Source organism: Silurus aristotelis (genome assembly GCF_946808225.1).
Source record: "Silurus aristotelis genome assembly, chromosome: 7".
NCBI lineage: Eukaryota > Metazoa > Chordata > Actinopteri > Siluriformes > Siluridae > Silurus > Silurus aristotelis.
This window is the reverse complement of record NC_139580.1, coordinates 12,780,820-12,804,988: the sequence shown is the minus strand read 5'-3', so window position 1 is coordinate 12,804,988 and position 24,169 is coordinate 12,780,820. Positions and strand designations below refer to the sequence as shown.

At 37.4% G+C, this 24,169-nt stretch overlaps 1 protein-coding gene across 2 annotated transcripts in view; it reads right to left on the bottom strand.

The window, feature by feature from the left end:
• Positions 1 to 24,169, bottom strand: part of abca1b (ATP-binding cassette, sub-family A (ABC1), member 1B) — a 31,946-nt gene that overhangs the window by 3,383 nt on the left and 4,394 nt on the right. Inside the window, exons 4-44 of one of the 2 annotated variants that reach the window (XR_014534247.1) lie at positions 23,192 to 23,333; positions 22,950 to 23,068; positions 19,433 to 19,554; positions 18,425 to 18,616; positions 16,931 to 17,020; positions 15,018 to 15,258; positions 14,347 to 14,486; positions 14,104 to 14,220; positions 13,761 to 13,955; positions 12,861 to 13,066; positions 12,568 to 12,744; positions 12,256 to 12,478; positions 11,539 to 11,760; positions 10,565 to 10,883; positions 10,305 to 10,479; positions 10,076 to 10,207; positions 9,730 to 9,869; positions 9,510 to 9,647; positions 9,189 to 9,409; positions 8,475 to 8,550; positions 8,108 to 8,346; positions 7,972 to 8,023; positions 7,749 to 7,868; positions 6,732 to 6,880; positions 6,497 to 6,621; positions 5,987 to 6,085; positions 5,607 to 5,891; positions 5,381 to 5,519; positions 5,209 to 5,289; positions 4,949 to 5,118; positions 4,655 to 4,832; positions 4,457 to 4,572; positions 4,217 to 4,361; positions 3,877 to 4,000; positions 2,899 to 3,028; positions 2,679 to 2,799; positions 2,512 to 2,574; positions 2,291 to 2,397; positions 2,048 to 2,189; positions 1,120 to 1,254; positions 106 to 801 (exon numbers count right to left, since the gene is read on the bottom strand). Coding sequence is in view for 1 of the 2 variants with exons in the window: in XM_083545671.1 (XP_083401797.1) it covers positions 698 to 801; positions 1,120 to 1,254; positions 2,048 to 2,189; positions 2,291 to 2,397; positions 2,512 to 2,574; positions 2,679 to 2,799; positions 2,899 to 3,028; positions 3,877 to 4,000; positions 4,217 to 4,361; positions 4,457 to 4,572; positions 4,655 to 4,832; positions 4,949 to 5,118; positions 5,209 to 5,289; positions 5,381 to 5,519; positions 5,607 to 5,891; positions 5,987 to 6,085; positions 6,497 to 6,621; positions 6,732 to 6,880; positions 7,749 to 7,868; positions 7,972 to 8,023; positions 8,108 to 8,346; positions 8,475 to 8,550; positions 9,189 to 9,409; positions 9,510 to 9,647; positions 9,730 to 9,869; positions 10,076 to 10,207; positions 10,305 to 10,479; positions 10,565 to 10,883; positions 11,539 to 11,760; positions 12,256 to 12,478; positions 12,568 to 12,744; positions 12,861 to 13,066; positions 13,761 to 13,955; positions 14,104 to 14,220; positions 14,347 to 14,486; positions 15,018 to 15,258; positions 16,931 to 17,020; positions 18,425 to 18,616; positions 19,433 to 19,554; positions 22,950 to 23,068; positions 23,192 to 23,333 (6,211 nt within the window). In the remaining variant the exon portion in view is untranslated. The remainder of the gene's footprint in view (positions 1 to 105; positions 802 to 1,119; positions 1,255 to 2,047; positions 2,190 to 2,290; positions 2,398 to 2,511; positions 2,575 to 2,678; positions 2,800 to 2,898; positions 3,029 to 3,876; positions 4,001 to 4,216; positions 4,362 to 4,456; positions 4,573 to 4,654; positions 4,833 to 4,948; positions 5,119 to 5,208; positions 5,290 to 5,380; positions 5,520 to 5,606; positions 5,892 to 5,986; positions 6,086 to 6,496; positions 6,622 to 6,731; positions 6,881 to 7,748; positions 7,869 to 7,971; positions 8,024 to 8,107; positions 8,347 to 8,474; positions 8,551 to 9,188; positions 9,410 to 9,509; positions 9,648 to 9,729; positions 9,870 to 10,075; positions 10,208 to 10,304; positions 10,480 to 10,564; positions 10,884 to 11,538; positions 11,761 to 12,255; positions 12,479 to 12,567; positions 12,745 to 12,860; positions 13,067 to 13,760; positions 13,956 to 14,103; positions 14,221 to 14,346; positions 14,487 to 15,017; positions 15,259 to 16,930; positions 17,021 to 18,424; positions 18,617 to 19,432; positions 19,555 to 22,949; positions 23,069 to 23,191; positions 23,334 to 24,169) is intronic. The other variant, XM_083545671.1, reaches the window with a different exon arrangement.

Genomic DNA, 24,169 nt, shown 5'->3' with positions numbered 1-24,169 from the left:
CACAATCATAGCCATAAATGCAATGGTAATAATAATTGGCATAATTTCTTTCGGTGTTTCGTTTTCGGCCAAGAATTTTCATTTCGGTGCATCCCTAGTAGTAACCATAAATAAACTCTGCATAGAACAATTCCATGGTTTTGCGTAATAAATTTATAGTCTTGCATTTAAAAAAATACTGTATAATATAGTTCATATAAGACTATCTGGGATACACCAGTCTGGCTAGTATCAAAGCATAGTTACTGACAGAAATACAACAGTGAACCTATACCTGCTCTAAGACAAGACTTTCCACATGTCTCTGTACTAAAAAAGAGCTGTCAGTGTAGATCAATTTATTTAAACACTTAAAAAAAATTAATTAGTGAATGTTATTTGTGCATTGAGGTAAAACTATTTCTATCTATATCTATTTATTTCATTAATATATTTTATACTACCTTTTCATATTTACATACATGTTCACAGTAATATATATATAAAAAGTTTTGATTTATAAGCAAGACTTTCAGTACTTTTTTAGTACAGGCTAATCATATTAATGTCCTTGCTCGCACATATCTCATGTTGACGAAGGAGTTTTGAATAAGGACTGCTGGAGTGCTTCTCATACGTATAAGCTGTTTGTAGACCTAACATTTATCAGCATGTTCTTATTTAGATTTAAAAACCTGCAAGATAACAGACGCAGTACCTGTGTGAAGTCAAAACGACTGAGCGCCCTGCCTTGATTATGCTGAGGATGCAGTTCCACAGAGCTCTACGGGCCTTGGGGTCCATGCCAGTGGTGGGTTCATCCTGGGATAGATGGTACACAAACTCAAATGAGCACCCAGATTAAATACAGCACACACCAAAGACCAGCACACTTGAAAAGATTCAAAGTTTTTACTACTAATATTTTACTTTAGGCAAGTATGTGTACAGGTTAAAAAAATACCAGCCCTAATATCACATTTTTTGTTCATCCAAATACTCTTGCCTTAATGGCTGCAACAGTAGTCACAGGAATCCGGCCTGTGTTGTCCAAGTGCTCCACAGCCGGAGTGCATAATTTCCAAGAGTGACAAAACATTATGAGCTGATTATGCAAGAAACGGGGGAGTTTGTACATACCAGAAAGACCACTGGTGGGCCTCCGATGAGGGCCATGGCTGTAGAGAGTTTACGCATGTTGCCTCCGCTGTAGCTTCCAGCTGCTTTGTCAGCATATTTTATCAGGCCCAGCTTGCGGATGCCCCACTCAGCCACCTAGCAAGAAAAAAAAATTCCCTTTGTTTTCTAAAGGTTTGTTTTTGTAGGCTGCCAGCACTAGGAGGCAGTGTTGCATTTACCAAAATCAGCAGGATGTACAGAACACAACAAACGGGGACAAAAGGTCTAGGGTGCTTAAGAGGAAAGATAAAAGAAGCAAATAACTGAAAGGTAAAGAGAGATGTTGTTGTTTGCAATGTACTTGAGGGTCAAAATCTGTCTTGCTCTGACATTCACCTTCACTAGGGGGCAAACCAACAAAATGTACAGAACTCCACAAGAGGTACAAAACATCATGCAATAGAGTTGATATAGAAAATAAAAGTACTAATAACTAAAGTACTAAGTACTAAAAAACTAGTTAAGAATGATAAAGAAAAATTTGTTTTTTACACTGTACTTGAGGACAATAATTAATCTATTTGTCTTATTTGGCTTTGATTTTTTTCATACCTAATTTCCTTCAACAATTCACTTCCACTTGTCTGTTTTTTATGTCATTTTAAACAGGCACAAACAGGCCTCCATCACTGAGGCTGACAGGTGCAGTCTTTGTATTTTGTGACATGCTACTACATGCTACTGTACTCTAACAGAGTACAGAAATGATGCTTTATAACCTGCCAAGTGAAAACAAGCTGGAGTATTAATACTGATTCGAATATATATTTTTTTAACTATTTATTATAAAAAGGTATAAACATGAAGCCTTATTGCAGATTGACTCTTCTGTAAGCTATGCACAATATAGATTAGCACTTCATATTTTACAGTCTTAATATGCACTCACCTCACACACTTCCACTTCAGGAATGCCACGTAGGATCGCATAGAACTCCAGATGTTCTCTGCCTGTCAGCAGGTCATTGATCGCATCAAACTGAGGGCAATAGCCCATGTTCTGATGTACCTCATCTATTTCCCTGAGTATACTGACAATAAAAAAACGATTGGGAACATTTGTGTTATTGTTTTTTATTATAATTTCTATATTAAACAAACAAAGTGTTCAACAAATGTATGTATGACTTACCTCTTCCTAGCTAGGAATGCTTCTCCACTGGTGACTGCAGAATCTCCTGTCAGCATTTTAAAAGTACTTGTCTTTCCAGCCCCATTCACTCCAAGCAGACCAAAGCACTGATGGAGACCAAACAAAAGAAAAGAGATAACATTTAGTTATCTACAAACACTTATCTAATGGAATAGCTTGTTTGAAAGTTGCGTAATAGGAAGGAACTGCATGTGTCTCACCTCTCCTGGAGGAATTCCTACACAAAGCCTATCCACTGCAGGCTTTTTCTTCCTCTCATACACCTGTAATGCAAAAAAATACATTGCGATTAAGATGCCATTTAAAGACTCACATTTTCTTATAACAGTACAAAACTTGTGTAAACAAACTAAAATCTTTCTCAGACCTTTGTGAGCTCTCTGAGCTCGAGGATGTCTCCTTGTCCTGCTCCACTGATGATCCTTTGCCGTTCCCTTGCCACATCCTCATCCTCCTCTCCAATCGGACTCAGTTTAGGGCGAACTGCTCTGCAAATCCACCAGGATCAGATGGTTAATAATACTATTTAAGAGGGACAAACTTTTCACTAAGATTTTTAATGAAATCTGAATAAAAATAATGCTTACCTGGGTTTGATAAAGAAGCGATACTGGATGAGGACAGTAATTATAAAGAAGACTGCTCCTTCTACTGCCATGGCAAACAGGTTCTTACCCACCATGTCCCATTCAAAAGGGGAGCGGAAATGGTTTTCTCCTATATCCAAAAAGGACCTCACTGTTAGAATTGTGAGTCTGTGTATATACAGTATATAACATCCACATATGAATCCTAACATTAAACATGCATATTGTAACTTTTGCTTAACCAGAATATTTACATTTATGGCATTTAGTAAATGCCCTTAAGCAGAGTGTCTATCTATAACTCATTTATCCAAATGAGCAGTTGAGATTTAAGGAGCGTTCTCAAAGGCCCTCAAGTGGCAGCTTGCCATCCGATCAGAAGTCCTTCGTACTCAGCTACCACTTTACCATAACTCACAAACTACCATGTATTAATCTGTAGGGCATTTCTCTCTGAGATGGTATGAGGGAAAATCCTTGAGAGGAACCAGACTCAAAAGGGGAACATATCCTCATCTGGGTGGCATCAACTGTTGATGAGGTGTGTAGTAGTAGGTGCATAAATGCAGATCTATTTATGCAACCTGTGGTCCTGAGCCATAAAAGGAGACTGTTGATATTAATTACAGTCCGAATCAGTGATCAAAGTTCGTTGGAAAGTGGGTACAGAGTGTCTCTTTCCTGCATTTATTTACTGCTTTATCCTGGACAGAATCAACTTAAGAAATGGCTGGAATACACCATGGAAACACCTGACTAGTGCAATTCTTGTGTGACATGGATAACTAGTAAGCACATGCACATTCTGGCTGTTCCTTGCTTTTGACATCTATTTGCATGTTATTAGAAACCAGAAATGCACTCTTCTGTGTACAGAGTGTCTCGTTGCACTCTTCCACACTCAGTTACAATTTCAGTTGCAGGAAAAAGTTTGCAGGAAAAGAATGAAAATAAACAAATATATTTTTTTATTCATACCAAATCTCTCCAGAGCATCAGCCATGGCCTGATTCTTCACCATGTCAATCAGTCCTCGTCCCAGACAGAAGTGAGGGAAGATCAAGAGCACATTCTTTAATATGTCATTGATGCCACCAACTTTCTGAAGAGGGAGCAAGATTAGAGAATTCGAGGATTATAGAATCATTCATTAGGTTTTTGATTACCATGCATGTTTTTAATGATGCTATTTTAAACAATGCATAAACTTGCAAATGTGTGTTCAAATTTCTCTATAAACCTTTGACATACATTCCACACAAGTGTAACTGTAGATAATTTACTTATTTCAGATTTGTTGCTAAATAAAAAGACTTACATCACCACCAAACAACTCCAGAACAAAAGTGGACACGCTGCCGTTGATCCCAATCAGTATGTTGACGCTGGTCAGGACAACGTATGCAGTGCTGGGGATTTGGAACACAAAGGAGGCTGGGTACATCAGAGGTGTGATAGACCACCTGAATGAAAGAGAGAACAATCATATTCATCATGAAATTCCTGTTTATTTTGTACATTTATTTTAAATTTGTTAATGTGCTTAGGGTTCACTCACCCATACAGGAGCAGCAACAGGGCGAGTACTGGCAGATTGGTAGAAGACACGTAGGCTTTTTGTTGGAAGCACATGAAGATGATTATGACCAGAGTGGCTGGAACGATGTAATTGCACTAAAATACATAAGAATGGGTTTAAAACTCAGAACTAGAAATATTTTAAAAGAGAATAATTAAAAAAAGCTCAACAGCATACCATATCCCAGATAAAATTGGCCAGCCAGTAGAGGTATGGCTGTACTCCACTGATGAATTGCATATGCTTGGCCTTGCTCACACGTTCTTGGATTAGAAAGACGACAAAGCTAGCAGGGACGAATGACATAGCGAAAATAACACAGATAGACACCAAAACGTCCACTGAGGTTGTCACCCTGAAAGAAAATAGGTTTAAAATATGTTATATATTTACTCTGTAAATATTTTTCTATACAGAACGCTCCAATATATGAATGATTAAAATAAGCAATAAATGTCTATGATCACTTACAATGCAACCTGTGAGATCTGCTCTTTGGTAAGATTCAGAGGATGATTGTAGGCTGTAATGCCATATTTGTTTGGGTCCTTCCCTGGAGGCAGATTGGCCCGCAAAATACCGTTGCTCATCACACTGATGAAGGACCCGATGCTGTGCCAGCCTTTGTTATTGAACCAAATCTGAAAATAATAAAACATGAATCAATACTAATTCTAGGGGCCTAAGAAATGTTAATGAAACAGACCATCTAGATGACTAATATAACCCACCTTCACATTATTTTTTGTGTCCAGGCCATTGATGAAAGCAGAGAGACTGGTAAGAAAGCGATCAGCTGCTGTCCCTGAGTTCTAGATAAACAGGAAAACCAATAATATTAACTATTAAGCTAATTGTTGCGTATGACTAAAATGGCTTGTGGTTAAAAAAATATTTGCTCACTTTCTGCAAGTGGAATATTTCTCTCACTCGAGAGATGGCGTCATCAATCTCCTGAGCAGGTGGGAGAACCTGAGTGCTTCTGGCACCGAGTGAGAAACCTCCATATCTGAACTCATTCACCCACACTTTGTTCTTCAAACTTGAATAAAGCATAAGAAACAACATTAATATTTTTCGGAGAAAGCAGTTTTAAAGAGAATGTCTAAACTTTTTAGATAAATATTACCTTTTGCCAATGATTTGTGCATAAGTCTTCACCAAGTAGTCTGAAATATTTCTTCCAGTCAGGTTTTGAAGTGTGTCCCTCTCACTGATCTTTATCTGTGGAGGTGGAAGGCCTCCAGCACCAGCAGGGCATTCTGGGAGCATCTTCTTTTTGCCATCACAGCTGCACTCACACTCTGGAGATGGGTTTTCCATGGTCCAGTTTTTATTCAAGAATACATCCCACACATTTTCTGCCACCTCTGGTATGGACCACTCCTCATCACCCATAGTGCACAGAAAATCTCTGCAAGCATGGTAGCACATTTAAAAATTTGTAATTCTGAATAACTATGGATCTTTATACATTTTTTATATTACTTGATATAATGATTTACTCACGGTTCTGGTTCTCCATGCATGCAGCGTGTTCCAAAGCCAGGGGCTTCTGTTAGTGCAGATAGTAATTTTTGAGTGCTGGCATCTTCAGGTGCATCGTTGCTAAAAAGGTAAGCAAATGTTTACTGAGGTCTCCATGTTATGACAGTTTACCATCTCTTTGATTATGTTTTTTTCCTGGTAAATACAATGTACAGATCCTAGCTGTAATCAATTCCCTTTTATCAACACACTATCATGATCCAGACAGCAAGGGAGATCAACTGTACTTTATTGAGGTGGCTGAAGATTATTTATCAATTTAGAAATTAGTATTGCAGTGAAAACTTACAATCAACCAGTGTTCTTGTAATTATATGTTAAAAATCAGCCCTGTTTATATAACATATTTACTGTATATCATATATGCATGAGCAGGAAATAGCAATGAGTCCAAGGTGCATGCTTATGAAAAAAGCCTTGCTGATAATGGAGGATTTTATGCTAGATTAGGCAAACAACAGGGTTAAGTACCTGATAAAGGTAACTTGATCTTCATACATCCATGGCTGTAGGGCAAGACTGGGGTATTTTCCAAAGGGGGGAACAATAAGACTGAATACCAGAGCGATGCACACAAATACGGCAGGCAGAACAATCTGCATAAAAGAACAGAGCAAAAAATGAGTCTCACAGCAATACTGCCTCTAAAACTGTATTATATATTTCATCATTTGACCAACAGATTCTAGGAATATTCATTTCATACCTGAGCAAAAAAGCCTTTCCTGGAACGACGAGCATACAGAAATCTTTTCCACAGCAAAGCCACAAATTGCTGTCTCTTCAGGCTCCAGCCCTGGACTTGGTATGAACCTTTACCATCAGTGCTACTTAAGTGATCTGTTTCTTTGGAATCTGAGAAACAACACAACAAACAGGAATATTTTTTGATTGTAACAATAGCTTGAAAAATAACATTACAAACAGAATTTCAAAAAGTTGGAAACATTTTTAAATATACCGTAATTTCCGGACTATAAAGCGGTACACTGAATTTTACAAATTTTTTTATTTTTAACATAAATAACCGTGTGTAACGAAAGACACGTTACACACGGTGTAACAGGTGAAATATGTTGCGCTTCCTTTAGGAGCAGAGCGGTATTTTGGGAATACCCTGGCACTGCATTTTTCCGCTATTACTGCATGTGTTCAAGACGAGGATTATGTCCTTATTATTTTCTGATGCTCATTTCTAAGTTTCTTTGACTAACCCGTAACGCTGTTGCCAAGGAAAATAAACAAGCACGAGTTTTGGAAACCTGTCTGTGCTCATATGATTTCTGTTGCAACTGGAGTTAGTGAGCTCTCCCTTCACCCAGACTCAACGTGTTACAACGGCTTGGATCTAAACAGTAGCCGACCAAGAAAGTCATTGTTCACTGTCTTCCTCCTTCCTTTTACAACTATTTCTCTCGGGAGTTTATCTTTTGGCATCGTCGTGCGTTTAAAAAAAACTTTTTTTCTCCCCAAGCCATGCAGCTCAGAACACAGGTGAGGTGCGTTTTTTCGTTTCCGTTCAGAAATATCATTGGTCTAATGTTAGCCGCGGGGTTCAAAGCGTAGGGAAAAAAGTAGCGGCTTATAGTCCGAAAAATACGGTGAATAAAAAACAATGCAATGATTTGCAAATCTCATAAACTATAACAAATTTTTCCCAACTTTCGTGAAACTGGGGTTGTATATTCTTTGCTTGAGTTTAGCTGAGAAAAATAAAAAGTACCAGGGTCAGCTTCAGAATCATTGCCATCAAAATTGTCATCCTCAGTCGAGGGTTTAAGGCAGCTCTGGTGATCAGCTCCAAAGGCATGTCTTCTGCGTCTGCGTACAGGGAGTGTGCCATCTGTGCCGACATATATAAATGTATAAGAAGAGCAATTTTCTTATGTTTTATGTCTTCAAATCTGTGTTGATGTATCAGTGAAAAATTGTGTGAAAATCTTTACCTGACATCATTTCGGTATCGACCCCACTGTCCTCTGCCACTTTTAGGAAAATCTTTTAGAGAAATGAATAATGAAAAAAATAGAGCGATAGAACTGATGGATATCAAATACATTTTTGCTGAACAGTATAGTGTACCTCTTCAAGCGTAGTATCTGAAACACCATAACTCGAGATGCCCAAATCGGCAAGGTGGTCATCTAAATCTTGGAAGAGATCAACAAAGGCGCCGTCTTTAGCCGATTCATAAGGCAGAACACAGGTGATCTCATGTCCCAGATCCTCCACCATGCGTGCGTTAGGGACGTGCTTGAGGATGAGACCAGAGATTAGAGAGGTGTCTGCAGGAATAACAGGTGAATCCGTCCACAAGGTGCCTGCAAATACAATCACAACCACATACACAATAGGTTACTGGTTAAATTAATACCAGGATTAAATCTATGATTAAGGATTTATGTTAGTATTTTGATGATCAATCTGGAAATCCTTATTACATGCTTACCAATAGCTGTGGCAGCATCGCTCTCATGGTCGCTGCCCAAACCAGCATCTGAACTGCTCTCTGAGTCTTCTTCATCCTGAAACCAGCAATTCACTGAAGCTTAGAATTTTATTGGTGATGTATGTAAGATTTGTCATTTGTCATAGAAATATTTTATTGTACAATACTGTTTTTTCTGTGTCATTTAATGTCATGGCTGCAAGTGCTTACATTATGACAAAATATCAATATCATATATAATATGGCATATCTAGTGATATAATTAAATGCTACCATAAAACCTTTTAGTTGCTTTTCTGTAATTTCACCAAATTGCTGTGTAGAATAAAGTATTTCTGAGTAGAAGATGAGTCCACATATATGCAAATCTGTTAGATTCAAACTAACTTATTAACTGTAGCTAGCTACATCAAATACAGTATACAGGACAAAACTATCACCTTATGATGTTTTGTTTTTTTTTAAATTACCTGTTTTTTTTATCTGTTTTTGTACTATAGCCTGCCAAAAATGCTCAAAATACCGAAGTAAATCCCCAGCTATCATTATTGCTTTAAAGACTGGGTCACTATCATTTACCAGAATCAAACTAGTCGAAACATACTTCAAATAAATATAAAAAATTATCTTAATTCAGAAAGAGAAAGCAACACTTATTTTTAAAGATTATTCGTATAAATATCAACAGATAAACAACAAAAGAACTCTTATTACCTTTTTTATATAAGACACTGTGGTGGTAGAGTTTCTGCTGGAGCTCAAAGAAGCTTCTGGTTCCTTCTTAACCAGTGTCAAGTAATATCCAGTTCCCAGATGAGTTTTCAGGAAGAGAGAAGAGCCTACACAGCATAGCTTCCCATGAGAGATGATGGCAATACGATCACCAAGGATGTCTGCTTCATCCATGTGATGAGTGGAAAGGATGATGGTCCGACCTAGGGCACAAATTACTTCTTATTTCTGGGATTCTTTTTTTCATTATTACTTGGTTGAAAATGTTATATTCCTATAATACTATTAGAGACCGAGGCAAACCTGCACGATATTTCAGCAGGAGGTCCCAAATGCCCCTGCGAGCATAAGGGTCCACCCCAGCAGTTGGCTCATCCAGAATGACGACTTTTGATCCTCCAACAAATGCAAGGGCCACTGAAAGCTTTCTCTGCATGCCACCTATAGAAAAGCAAACATCATTAGCATGTAAGTCAAACATGTCTGTGATAGAATTTTCTGATTGTGAGGTCCATCCACCTACCAGAGAGCTCACTGGTCTTGGACTTGCGTTTGTGTGGCAGACCAGTGTCATACAAGATTTGATCCATCTCAGCCTTCACCGTCAGTTCAGACAGGCCTTTTAGTCGTGCATAGAACCAGATGTGTTCCTCCACCGTCAGCCTAAATACACCACATATTCATTTATGATTTCTCAGAGAATGCATTTAATAATTCTGAAATAGAAATTTGCTTTAAACATGGATCAGTTGCTGGGCTGGCACATAAATCTATAAGAACTTACAATAATACCCATCACATTTAAAAATGCAGCTGCAAATCTGCAAAATCAAATGTAAAAATTTTACTAAAGAGTAAAGAGCACTTACATGCTAAAGAGGACGTTGTGCTGAGGGCAAACTCCCAGGCTCTGCCGGATAGCACTTAGCTCTGATCGGATATCTTTGCCCATTATGTATGCTGTGCCAGATGTTGGTGGAAACAAACCAGTCAGGATGGACCTAAAATATTAGTACTATTAGACTCTGTCAATGAATTGTCAGTCTGTCATATTACACTATGACTGCTATTGGTTTAATTTATCTGTCAGCTTCTTACATTGTGGTGGTTTTTCCAGCTCCATTGTGCCCCAGAAATGATGTAATCTGACCCTCGTAGAATCCCAGTGTCAGGCCGTCTACAGCAACCTTTTTACCATGCCGATAGACCTTCACCAAATTCTTAATGTACACTCCCAGTTCAAGATGTGTGGGCTCTTCCTCAGTACACACAGCTTGAAAAGAAAAAGAGAATAAGGTTGAGATTTTTTCAATTCACACTGTTTATAGTTCATAAAGTTATGTTTCAAATGGTCTTACCTCCTGCATTTGCCTTCTTCCCATGTATTGTGGGTGCCTGCTGTTGCTCTCCTTCTCCAAACCAGTAAGACTTGGTAAATGGGAAGTACCATGGTCTGGGAATACCATACTGACCAGGAAACACAGCCTCAATGTACCAGGTCAAGACACCGTAGAGAAAGGCATCAAAGTACATCATTATAATTGCTGTAGTGAGGCTGTAGTCGTCCCCTTCCATTGGGCTAGAAATTAGGTTGCTCCACTGTATCCCCACTCCCTGCTCTTCAAACAGGGCAAAGTACTCACAGCCAAACCCAAAGGCCACTGGAGAAAGTAGACTCTGTATATAAAAATTTAGAGTTAGTTCAAGGTATCACAGCTGTTTTGAAGAAGCATTTTTTTTTTTCTTTCTAGAACCCTTTGCAAGCCCTCATTTTCCTGGCAACCAACCTAACCAACCTAAGTTTGAGCAAGGCCCCTAACCCTGATCCTGCGTTCTGACCCCAGCCTCCGAGCAAGCTGGGATATTCGAAGAAAGAATTTCACTATGCTGTAATGTATATGTGACAAATAAAGTCTATTTTATTCTATAACACTCTCAGTCAAACTAGAGAAACAGAGATGCGCTGCTGGAGGAACTAATTTAAATAGATGCCTGGAATGAAGCCTGGAATGAAGTAACTGGCTGGACCTGGAGACACTTTGTTTTGTAATTCGAATGCAATGCTAAATAATAAGATTGAAGGGGAAAGCTTGAAGACAACAGCATATAATATCTTTAATCTAGAATGACAAAAATCGGCCTCTGTAACATGAAACATGGCATAGCAGTACTTGATCTCTTCTGCACATAAACAAAGCAATTCGGGCCATTTCGTTTAAGCAAGATAAGATAAACCAGCAAGGTCACTCCTGGAAAAGATACCATGTTGTATACAGTGTGCACTTTGCCACAGGGTCACTGTTGGAACGTGTGGTGGTGGTTGTAAACTCACAGCGATAACTTTAGAACGAAGACCCACATATTCCTCCCAGGCCACACATAGCACATAAGGCAGATAGAGGGTGAAGTAGATGATTCCTCCACACGCTGCAGCCAGGTTTGCCCGAGCAAATGCTGTGCTGATCAGAAAACATTGCATAATAGTGACCACAGCAAAGGAGCCCAAAAAGAGGAAGACCACACCAGGGTCACTGTAGGGAAGCAGGTTCCCCATCTGCAGATAAGACATAAACAATTTCATTCATTATTTTTTATTACATTCTCCATGATTACATGTACATGTATCCACGAATAAAACATCAGAGCATTTCCAGATAAATGATAATTATCATGTGCATCATTTGATTGTGTGATTTACTAGTTATTGCTATAAGTAATAAAAGAGAATTATACTGGAATAAGTATCTATTTGACAATATAAATATGAGTAGTATTATAATTAGGAATAGGTCATATGTAATAATCCAGAGCGCCTCTGTAAAGTAATCAGACCTCAGTAAACAATGATATTTAAAGATTATAGCAAAATTAATTAACAATTACCACTTTTCATTAGATTTTTGTCTGCAAGCAAATTTAACAAATCTCTTCAGCACATAATAGATATGACAACAAAATGTAATATAGTTTTGTGTCTTTCTTCTAAAGACAATATGTGATTTTCTTGTGATCTTATTAAATATGGGCTAAATGCATATATTGGCAATACCTTAAGTGCAAACACTAGCAGACCAGCACTCATGAGAAGTGGGATAAGACTGCTAATGAACCAGCTAAACCACAGGATACCGTTATCCAATCCCATAATTCTCATGGTCTCCTTGAGGCGAGCCTCCTTCTCATAGACAACACTCTTTATTATAATAGCCACAGAGTACATCCAGGCCAAGGTCATGAAGAGGGGCATGGAGCGACCTATCACACGCAGGAAACTAGAGAGATGTAGGAGAGAAAAAAAACATATCGTTAGTATTTTGTTGACAAAATAAGAATGGCAACAATGATTTGTAAAGAAACTTACATGTCATCAACATAACATGGGTAAGGCATCTGCTGGATGTAGACTCCAGTCTTCTCTTTAGTTCCCGTCACTGCTCTGATGATGCTCTGTTCTATTACATCCTGCAGGTAAGAGAAACCGCCCCAAATGTACCGCATGTCCTCAAATGGATCAGCTCTGGGGCCAGGGTCCCAGTACCTAAAGCAATTAATATAAAAAAAAGATTGAATGTCAGAAAATAAGAGCAATTATCTACCACCGAAAGTGGATAGGAATTGAATGTTTAAGCTTAAAATAGCCAAATATTGACATACGCATCCTTGATCTTGTTGGTGCGCTCCACATTGTCAATGTCCATGCGGATTTTGTAGTTGACATGTGGAGGCAGCTCAGTGCTGTTAAGATCGATATCAGGGAACACAATTCCAGCCCAGAACTTCCTGTTGTCTAGCAGACCAAGAGACTCACTCACTAACTTCTCCTCTGTGCTCACAGGCTCTAGTTTATCCAGATTCACACACTGTAAAAAAAAAAACAGACAACGGTTCAGATATACAGCAACAGAATCTTGGTAACTAGCTTTTAACTAGTTTTTATATACAGTTTACACTTTAAACTTTATATACAGTTTGTATATATGATTACATACATGTATATCAACATTGTATATATGTTATATTTGGGTTTGCTGCTATATATATATATATATATATATATATATATAAATATATATATATATATATATATATATATATATATATATATATATATATATATATATATATATATGTTTGGTATATGATTGAGTGTATGCTTAGTGATAAAGAGTACCAGACTGTTCATTAAAATATAAATGTAAAGCTGATCAATGCTACTACTTGGAGACTTTAGGATAAAAGATTAAATAATTGTGTAAAGTGTATAATATTGTTGTGGTGTTGAATACAAGTTTTCTTCTTGCTTTTTACTTTCACTTCTTGCTTTTCTATTTGGCATACGTCAGGGCGGTCTGCACATTACCCAACGGCTCTAAAGTATGTAATGTTGTGAAAGAGAAAATGTCCTTTTGTGAAATATACATGCAATGTTTGTTTGTGTGTGTGTGTGTGTGTGTGTGTGTGTGTGTGTGTGTGTGTGTGTGTGTGTGTGTGTGTGTGGGGGTGGGGGGGGTGGGTGGGGGGGTGTTTGAGGCATGTACACATAATAAATCTTACCTCCATAAAGCGGGATATGCTCATAATCGCTTGATCGGTTTCATTGAAGACATTTCTCCATGTAAATGCTGTCCCAGGTGGCCGTGTGTCCTCTGAATGCTTGGTCAGAAAACTGCTAAGATCCTGCACACTCCACCGAGTACCAGTCAGCTGGGCACTGAAAAAATAGGCTGTGACATTGTTCTGTAGCAACATCTGTAAACAAAGAAAGCAAACAGTCATTGGTTACACCTCAACAAACACACAAATGAAAACTGGCTATTGTATGCAAATCTGTGTCTAGAGATGAGCTGCTGACGAGCAAACCACTGGAGGGTGTTAATGAACAAAATGCCCAACATACCCGCACTAAGTCCACTTCTTCACTGTTCTCCATGAAGTTCCACGCCTTGGGCCTGGTCTCTTCCCACATCCCGCCCAGATCACGAAGAATACCAAGCTCTTGAAATGTCCTGTTGACCTTAATCACAGAGAAAATTATGCAGAGAAAACATTTTCACCTTCTTCACTTTTTATTGCAGGTGATGAAAAATATACAATTACAGCTTCCATTTTCAATCTTCCATTAAGTGATAAAGGTGTTTACCTCCTGGATGATCTTCTGTGTAGCAGGGGTGTGAGGTGTGTACAGGATCTTCCCCATGAGCAGAGGCTTCAGTGCTCTCCAGATCATCCTAGAGATGGGGCTAGTCTCAATGTTCCTCATTAGATTGTTACAGTAGGGAGCTGAAAGAGCATCATGAACAATGATTTCCAAATTAAGATTACGATAATAATTAATTCTAATTAATGTTTCACTTCATGTAAATTTTGAATATAATTTAACAAGATTAATGAATATTTGTATAAATATTTTCAATATTGTGAATATTTTTGTGATTGGATGTTTATTTAACATTTACTAAAGGAGCCTCAGGTGCCACCCCTCTGAATAGAATTAGCTAAATCTGTAACCTTACATTTTCCACCATGGAAAAGTTTAGAAATGAGGAAAGTCATACAGTATTGTTTTTGAATACAGTGAGAAAATAACTGCTTATAGCTGTGATACTGTTAACAAACATGTTTTATAGATGTTCTCTAAATTTAACTGTTTCTACATTTATTATTTATAACAATATAATCATAATAGGACATTCAATACTGATTTATTGCTTACACAAACCTCTGTAGTAACATGTTCTGCATGTTTTAAAGCCAAGCTGAAATTACAGAACAGACAGTAGGTATTAGACAAAATTGGGAGCGAGTGCTTACTGGTCGTGTTGTCGTAGACTGAAACAGGTTCCTCATCGCTGCTGTTGTAGTTGCCAAACATTGCTTTAAAGTTGCTGTCCTCATACCAATTAAGAGACTTGATTTTGAGGCCCCCACCTTCAGGGTGTCCACACACTATTCTTGACACAGCCTGGTACATCTGACTGGGTGAACCAGTGGCATTCTGGGTCAGGAAGAGGATCTCATTGCGCAGGTCACTCCAGCTCCGCATGCTGGCCAACTGAGAAAAGATTAAAGGGTGTCAGAGGCGAATGAAATGGACTCAGCATGTGTAAGAATTAAAGCATGTGAATTTATTTTAAAAAGCTATATCAGGGTTGCTAAGTAAAAAAAAAAATCAAAGATGTTCATGAGATTTGTCTGTGTTTATGTGTTTTATTAAAAGGTGAATCTTTGTGTATCTCTTCTGCTGCTGTAGAAGTGACAGCCCTGATGGCTTGCCAAACTGAACTTGCCAAGTAAATACATCACCTCGAAAAGCTTGTTCTGACATTTGATACCACAACCCTGAAAGGATACGCTCAATACAAAACAAATTACCGCTTCAAAAAAGCTACAAATGCCAGGCGAAGCTCATTCACTTTGGCCCCGATACAAATAGTTCCTCAGTCCCTGTTTATATGTTTTCCTTACAAACTTCTGAGTCAACTAGAAAAAGTGTCATGTGTTGAGGCAAACAGCAGAGGAGTGAAAAGTAACTATCGGCCATTCCCTCTAAAACACAGAACACAGAGGTGTGGTGTAGATGTTCTTTGTGTGAAGTGTTAGCTTTGACTCAAAGAGCCACATCAGCAAGCCAACCTGTCACATGCTTCCAATTTTGTAATTTTGTAAAAGTGCACTAGCAAAGCAGGGCGTGCAGGAAGGAGGGGAAACAGGAAAACAGTTGTTGAACTATTCCACAAGATAGGCATCCTGAACAAACAGATGGAGATAAAAAAACAATCTAGAATAAGAAACAAAAAACCCATTTTATTCCAACCCCTACCTGACTCCACTTATTTAACAGCATCATCTATGTCATCAAACAACTGATATTTGCATTTGGCTGGAATTAAATTCTTAAGCCACATTGGTCCTGTATTCAATAGAGGACAGAGGAGCTTTTGTTTAAGCCCACAGATCACAGATTCCCAAGTAAAAGAACACTCTTTAAATGCTAACCAGTTGCATCCTTGGTTCAGGAATTCCCAGCTACTCGTTCTTTCTCTGACTTTTTGCCTCTGCGCTTGTTTAGCTGTGCCTGGTTGTATATCTGTCCAGCTGAGAGTTGAAACAACTCTTCCCCCAAATGTCCCTGAAGGTACACAGCATGAGTTATATACAGACACAATGTGTCACTTTCACTGCTGCACCTCAGCGGCTCTGACCTTGTGGGCATTATTACAGAAAGACTCCTATTATCCTAACAAACAATCAGTCCTCAAAATGACAACTAAATATACACTAAATAGAATGGAATATGTAAACTATGTAGACAAGTCTGACTTCAAAGGGGATTAGACATGGAGGAAAAGAGTGCATTGTGGATACGGGACCACAAGCAAAAGCAGGAAAGGCCTCTATTGAAGTTTTATATCCATACATCACTAACACTGTATGTCTGAGATCAAAACATTGCATTGTCTTCAGTCTGCTGTTTTTTTTGTTTTTTTTTCAGGCCAAGGCAAACACACACAAGATGATCAAATAAGTAAAAAATTGTTTAGTCTATGAAGAATACCTGAAGAAGCTGACTTATATTACCATAATATCACAACACTGCATGCCTGTGTGTGTGTGTGTGTGTCTGTGTGTGTGTGTGTGTGTGTGTGTGCAAGCTTTTTGTTATTGCAACATCAAAGTATTTGACATGGTTTCTAATTAAACTAAACAAACTAAACAGTTATTACCTCCACAGCTAAAGAACTCAGGCTTTCCAAGAGGCTGTCTGTGGCTTTGACAACATGCCTGGTGTCGTTTCTCTCAGGTCTAGTGTCCGACTGCAGGAAAAAAAAAGCATATACCGTAAGGCATTTAGTCCAATTCTGACCAAATCAACACAATTTTAAAATGAATGAAATGCAAAAGTTTATATCTCCCTACAGCAAAATTAACATGTTTTGATTAAGGTCTTCAAATCAAGATACATTTATGAAAATGACCAAATGAAGATACACTTATCCAAAACTGGTTCATGTAAGAGATTACAAGTTTAACTTATTTTATTTTCTCAACTGCTGTTTGAAAGCTTAAGGTGACCCTGGGGCCTTAAAGATAATTTTGCTTTCAGCATACTATCTCATTTTAGATTAATATCTTAATGACCCTTCAAGAAATTAAACCATAAATGTTATGTAACAGTGATGCCATTCATTCATATTGTAAGATTTAATAGGAATCCCTCAATCCCTCATAGAAATGTCCCTCATTTATATCTTTTTTATTTGATTCTTTTTATGTGAAAATGATTTTCACCAAATCCTAGCCCTTAGTCATGTTCAACCTTTCCGTGATGAACAAACTGTATTAAAGAATATAACGCCCATGGTTTTAGAATGAACTGACAAAGAAAGCTAAAGCTGCCATGTCACGCTATAATCTCCAAACTGCACCTCCAGGCTACACGTTAATGTGGGTGTGTAAAGAACTCAAGCCAAAACATGTTTAGTCCTCTGCCTGCTCTGAAAAGCCTTGCCCCCTTTTCCAACCCACTCTCTTTCTTTATACCTCTCTCTTTGTCTTTGGCCTACTTTTTCTTTGGTTCTGTACAAAGTACACATCAATGGTTGAGTCAGCTAGTGTGGTGTCTAAAAAAACATCTGTGGTCAGTCAGATGTGTAGAGGTATATTAAAGTTTGATAAGAGAACATGATACATTTTTCACCCCTAACTGCATTATAGTGCACTTTCTTCCCTTTATATAGACAAACAAATGGGAAATACGCAGAAATATGTGGAAATGTCTGCTCAGGATTTCAGGAATCCTGAATGAGCAATTAAGCAGACTATAAAACCCTATTAAAATCAAAATGTTTGATGGTCAGGATGTATCTGTGATAGTTGCAACTACTGATTGCAACAAAACATCACAAGCTTAAAAAGCACTTTATAGGTCTACTCTGAGCTACATCAACAACTGACCATAATGCCTTTTGATCAGGACTGTGTAATATTTTTCTAGAATGATACTCCATAATCAGGACCCAGTTTTCCAAAGAGATTATTCAATGTGATTCTGACTTGACCATGTAACAATGATCTTTTGTAGTGCTATGCAGTGATAAAAATAATTTCAAATAAACAACAGTCGACAAGGTTATTTCCCACTTCTACTGTAGTAAGAGCTGTTGTATTCCAAGACATTTCTTTAATTGGTTAAACTTTTTTTAACAGAATTGCCTTACCCTTAGTGGTTTGAAGAAGTCCAAGTTGGCCAGGAAGTGTTTCTCAGCTTGGTTTAGCCAGTGCTGGGATGAGCTGCAGATCATTTTGTGAGTGAGGTCTGCTACTGTTTCGTTTGGGAATGTCACAAATTGCTCCAAGGTGGAAGTGTTACACATGGACCTCAGATGTACTCCATATCCTTGTGTTAGCACCTGAAACCAGATTAGGGGAAAAGAAAATCTGGTGTGAGTGTAACTAATACGAGGAGTAAAAAAGCAAATACAGTATGTGTGACACGAGTGACAGATTCATATGAAGAGACAAACATCATTAGTAATCTATGAAAGGGGAAAGAAATACTGTCATTTTAAATGTGAGGAATAGGTGGTCAATTATTATATGGCACTCTGTGAGGGACATTTATGTTGCTGGTGTGTTTTGGGTCCACTTTTCTCGCTAGAAAGAAAAACCATGACTGACCACTTTTATCCTATGAAGAAGCATAGTCTCCTTCAGGAAGACTTCACCCCATAAACAGAACAAAGGGATTAAAAAATGGTTGCTGTAACTCATATACTATGTCCCTCACAGCCACCAGCTCTAAACCCAATTAAACATTTAAGAAAGACTTTGGAGCAAAACACCAGCTGAAGGAAGAGGGATGTTTGTCCATCCAGTACAGTTCCTGAGATTTGTTTTGTCTATGCAAAGACATGTTGAAGCTTGTTTGGCAGCTTGTGAGGGCAAACAGCTTATTCTTTATTAGAAAATGTGTAAAAATTTCAAGGACTGTTTTCTGATCTTTTTTTATTAGAACTAATTTCTATAGCTGATTTCAGATCAGCTATCATAGAAATACAGCGTTTCATATGGCACATATCTTAAATACAATAAACATTGAAAATACACTACGTAAAAAAAACAACAACATAAATTTGAATTTCATTAGATAGTGTGTTAGGAATAATTGTTCATTGTTCATGTTCATAACATTATGTATAAACTGTTAAAGCCAGTTGACTACTCACCTTTTCCAGGTTTACTTCTGCCTTTAAAATATCCTGTACAATATTATCTGTCAGGGAAGCGTTTTGAATGAGGAATGTAGACAGGGTTTCGTTGTCATTTAGGAAATCTTTAAGCTTGAAACCTAAGAAGAAGAAATTTAACAGGCTTTAACACTCATATGTACTCATATTTAGATTCATTCAAGACTTTTAATTTTAGAGAATTATATCCCTTTTCCATGATTTACCCCTTACAATTGCATTCCTGCCATGTCCCTAAGCCTTTGTCATTATACATGTAAGAACATGCTGAATGCTTAGGTACTCTGTGAGGTTCCTGTTTCCTGCTCCTGTTTTCTGGATTAGGTTTCGTGTATCCATTGAAAGTTCAAGTGCATGCCCCAGCAGGTAAAGCCCAACAGTACACAGCCGAGTCACAGGAACATTGTGTTTGCCACGAACCACGGTGAAGTCAAGAATTTTAGAATGGTGCAGTACATGGTGTCCATTTAAATAGTTTACAATGTTAGGATCAATCATGACCTTAGATTTTAATTCAAAAAGTAAGTGAATAAAAATAATAATAGATGTAAAACTATTTTTAAAAATGCTTTTTTTTCAAGTGTATACAAAAATGTGTACAACCTGTGAAAACCTGTTGGCTATTGTCTGTATTGTTTTTTTTTCTGACAATTACATAAATACACAGATTTATTTCAAAATGGGGAAATATATTTATGGATTTTTTATGTCCCCCTGGTATGTTCCAGTTTATAATCTTAGTTTAAATGTGTTTCCTCACACAGTTAATTTCAACGTTTTATCTATTGTATTGAATACCAATTAATAGAGTAATAATTCGATGTGTGCTCAGTAAACTAAAATGAAGCTCATAATAATTTATTTAGTATAGAAAAACGGTCAGTTCTCATGACTGGACAAACTATTCACGTGTCATTGCCAAATGATAAATACCCTCTAACATCACACTTCTAGGATTCACACCTTAGAAAATGTTGCCATTCACACCTTCTCTCCAAAGGCCTGTTTAAAAAGTCTTCTCTAAGTAGTAGCCTGACTGTCTGACTTGAATGCCCCCATTCTGCTGTCTGGCCCCTCAGGGGAACAAAGGCTGAAAGTGTATCCACTCTCCATTCTGATGGAGGAGACAAAAAGCTCCAGCAAGCGATAGATTACTGAATTTTTTGTCTTTTCACATATGAACCACTTTAAGGACAAAAGTGGATAAATTGTAAACCTGGCAAGGTGGTAAAGAGAACTGAGGTATCAACGAGGAAAAAAACATTTGCTCAGGAGATCAACAATATCACTAAAAACAAATATGTTCTAAAAAGATCCTAATAATCAGAATAATTGAAAGACCAATATTGCTACTCCAATTCATACAATGCAGTAAACAAAAATATGAACAAATAAACATAATAAACAACATGGCACAAGACTGTAGGTTAGACAACACACACACACACCACACACACACACACACACACATATATATATATATATATATATATATATATATATATATATATATATATATATATATATATATATATATATATTTGAGTTATATTACTAAAAAAACTCAATAGACGAATAGATTTTAGACCAGTAATCAGCTTATTCCTACATGTACACAGCTATTTCGACATCTTTTAATCTCTCTACATACACAATTTTTTTTTATTCTTTTTTGTTCATATTATTTTGTAATATGTAATAATTAAATCCTTCACATATTAAAAGTAAATCCATAAGAATTTCAAGTAAGCACATTGGTTGAATTATTGCACATGTAAATATTATCTGTGTATCTAACAGCTGAATAAGATAGCAGAGTCCAGTTCACAGTTTCACAAGATTAGAAAAGTCCATAGTCAATATTTGGACACATCTCAATGAAGCTATCTTTATCACTCAGCACCTAATATATATATTATCATTCCCTGTGATTCCTATATGTAAAATAAATATTTTTTAATAATTTAATCAAATTCTTGACTATTCATTTAAAACCATCAAAAAGATGGCAAGTTAGACAGTGTGTTGTGTAAAAAGACTCCACAGGAGGTGTGTTACTGGTGTGAATGAGTTTGAACAGAACCCACTAAGCAGCTACAGCCAATAATCACAAACCCAATGACCCACGCGGCTTTCAAGTTGTGTATCTGTTTATGAGCAGAAAATACTATAGCCAAAATTAAATGGTAACACAGCAGGAGTAAACATGGGGTCTCCACAATACCTGGAAAGCATGATCAAAGCACCTATGATTTTATGGAGGTGGAGAAGCATATTTTTGAAGTTATGATTATATTAAATAGCCTTTCAAATTTTTTTTTAATCTGCATTCCTTTGATGGAATTTTTTGCCTGTTTTTACCACAAACTCAGCACCAAAGTGAACATTTAAAATAAGTCAGCTGTAATAGTGTGACTTATTTGTCAAGTGTAAACATGCTTTTAGATAGGACGGAATTGTAAAGTCATAAAGACGGAAGATGAGATAAGGCCATATTAATATAGTTTAACTAATATTTTTGAGACAGCAGTGCTTTATCGATGCAAAGAATCTGGTATGTACCTGTATCTGTATCACAACAACCGTGCACATGCTTTGATACTATTGTAAGTGTAAATTGTTCAAATTCAAATTTTATTCATCACATACTCATACATACATAGTATGACATGCAGTGAAATGCTTTTTACAACTGTCCAGCATTCAAGTACAAAAGGAATATAAAATAGATTTTTACCCTGCCAGTTTTCTTGCTAAATGAGTAGATAATTTGGCATAATTTTGATTTCAATCCTGACAAACAAGATATAATGAAAACTTTAGGTCTGGCCATCAAACTGCAGTTACAGAATGCCCTTAAGAAACAGATAATGAAAACTCCATATTATCCATCAGTATAATACAGCAATTAACCTGTGTTAGCACATTTGTGGCACCCACGATAGATGTAGGTCAAAATTCAGCTTTCAGAGCAAAAATACCTATACATTTTTCATAAAAACCACAATTGTCTTAATTTATCAAAATGTCAAACTGGACTTAACTGTGTCTGGACATCAAGTTATATTATCAAAAATTTTGTGTATTGAAACTATTTCTGATGCAAAGATGCGTTTCACTAGTAAAAGAATTATCAGTTGTTACTGAAGAGAAGAAACGAGAAGGTGTCGTGTGAGGCCTGAATTGAATGGCAAGTGTGTGCGTGTATATCTTTCTCCAATCCTCACCCACACAATCCCCGCCACTAACTTGCCTTGGCTCGCCCAAAAGTTCTCAACTCTCAGAACTCCCAATCGCCCACATCCTCTATGCATGGAAAAGTTTTTCTCTATAGAAATGTCCTCTTCCAGCCCATGAAAAAATACACATGGATTTACATATCTAATGCTAGACATTTATCAGACCTTCACACGAAATACTTGCCTGAACAAAGCACACTGAAATTAATGCTTACGGTTACATTAGGAGTTCTTCCACACACCCACTTGCAACTTACCTGAAGTGTTGTTCTGCATGTCTTTTACTGCATTGATTAACTTTTCAAACCTATCCAGACTCTTGTCATTTTGACTGTACAGGAGGATTTTCTTGACATCCAAAAAAAGTCGTGATATTCTGAGAATGAGAAATCCAGACATTAGGCAAAAATTGTCAAAACTGTCACTCGAACAGTTGACTAAAACTTAGTTTACTACTGTTGGGCTGCTGCCATGTGCAGAGATGCAGGTTTAAACTTACATGGAATCGTTAAAGTTGCCGACTACTCCAGGGGATTCTCCAGGGGTGGGGTGACGAAAGCATGGGTTATTGGCATTGCACACAATGCCCTGGATCCATGGCAGGGTGCCTGCTGAAGGCATTGCTTTGTTGGGAAAATGACCTGAGACCAACAAAAAGAGAAAGAGGAAGATGTAATAAAATGCGTTACTATGGAGAATATAGTTCCCACAACAAGGAAGACAGAAAGGAGAAAAACAGTCTGAGAAAAAAAATGAAAAGGAAAAATTCGTCTAGACCAGATCCTCTTTTTTTTTCTGAGGCTTTTCACAAAAAGTTAAAAAAGAATATTTATTCAGATATTCTAAATGAAATATTATCATTTTCAGTCTTCTAAAAAGGACATGGCTCAGATAGCAGCTGTGGACCCTGTGATCATCTTATCTGCAGACTCAGATATGTGCTAGCAAACATTAGCACCTTTGAATCTCCTTCCAGAGAGGAACCTAGCTTAGAAAGACTTCAGAAAGACTATTCAAGGGAGAGTGATTGCCTAAGCACAATGCAGGACCTTTGGTCTAAGGCTGATTCTCCAAATGAAGGACAACAAGTTTACGTGTGTGACAAGTCAAATGAGTAGGTCTGCTATCAGTCAACCTTAAGACTGCCAACTGGCCCTTCGCTCAGCACAGTGCAGATAAGATAACATCACAAGAGTTACTGTAGGGCTACCAAAAGTAAATACAGTGTATGCATTCAACCAGCAAAAGATCTCATCTTTCTCTCATCTTTTCTCATCAAAAGTCATTTTTAAAACTGCGTTTGGATGTATCACTCTGCATTTATCACTCTGAGTTTGTCTGCTGTTTATTTTTTTGTTGCACCTTTTCAAATCTGGCCACTGAAAAGAGGAACTTGTCTCCTTTTTTCTTATGTAGTTGCAACATGCCTGGACGCACATCCTGCATGATTCACAGCAAAACGATTCCACTGTCTTTA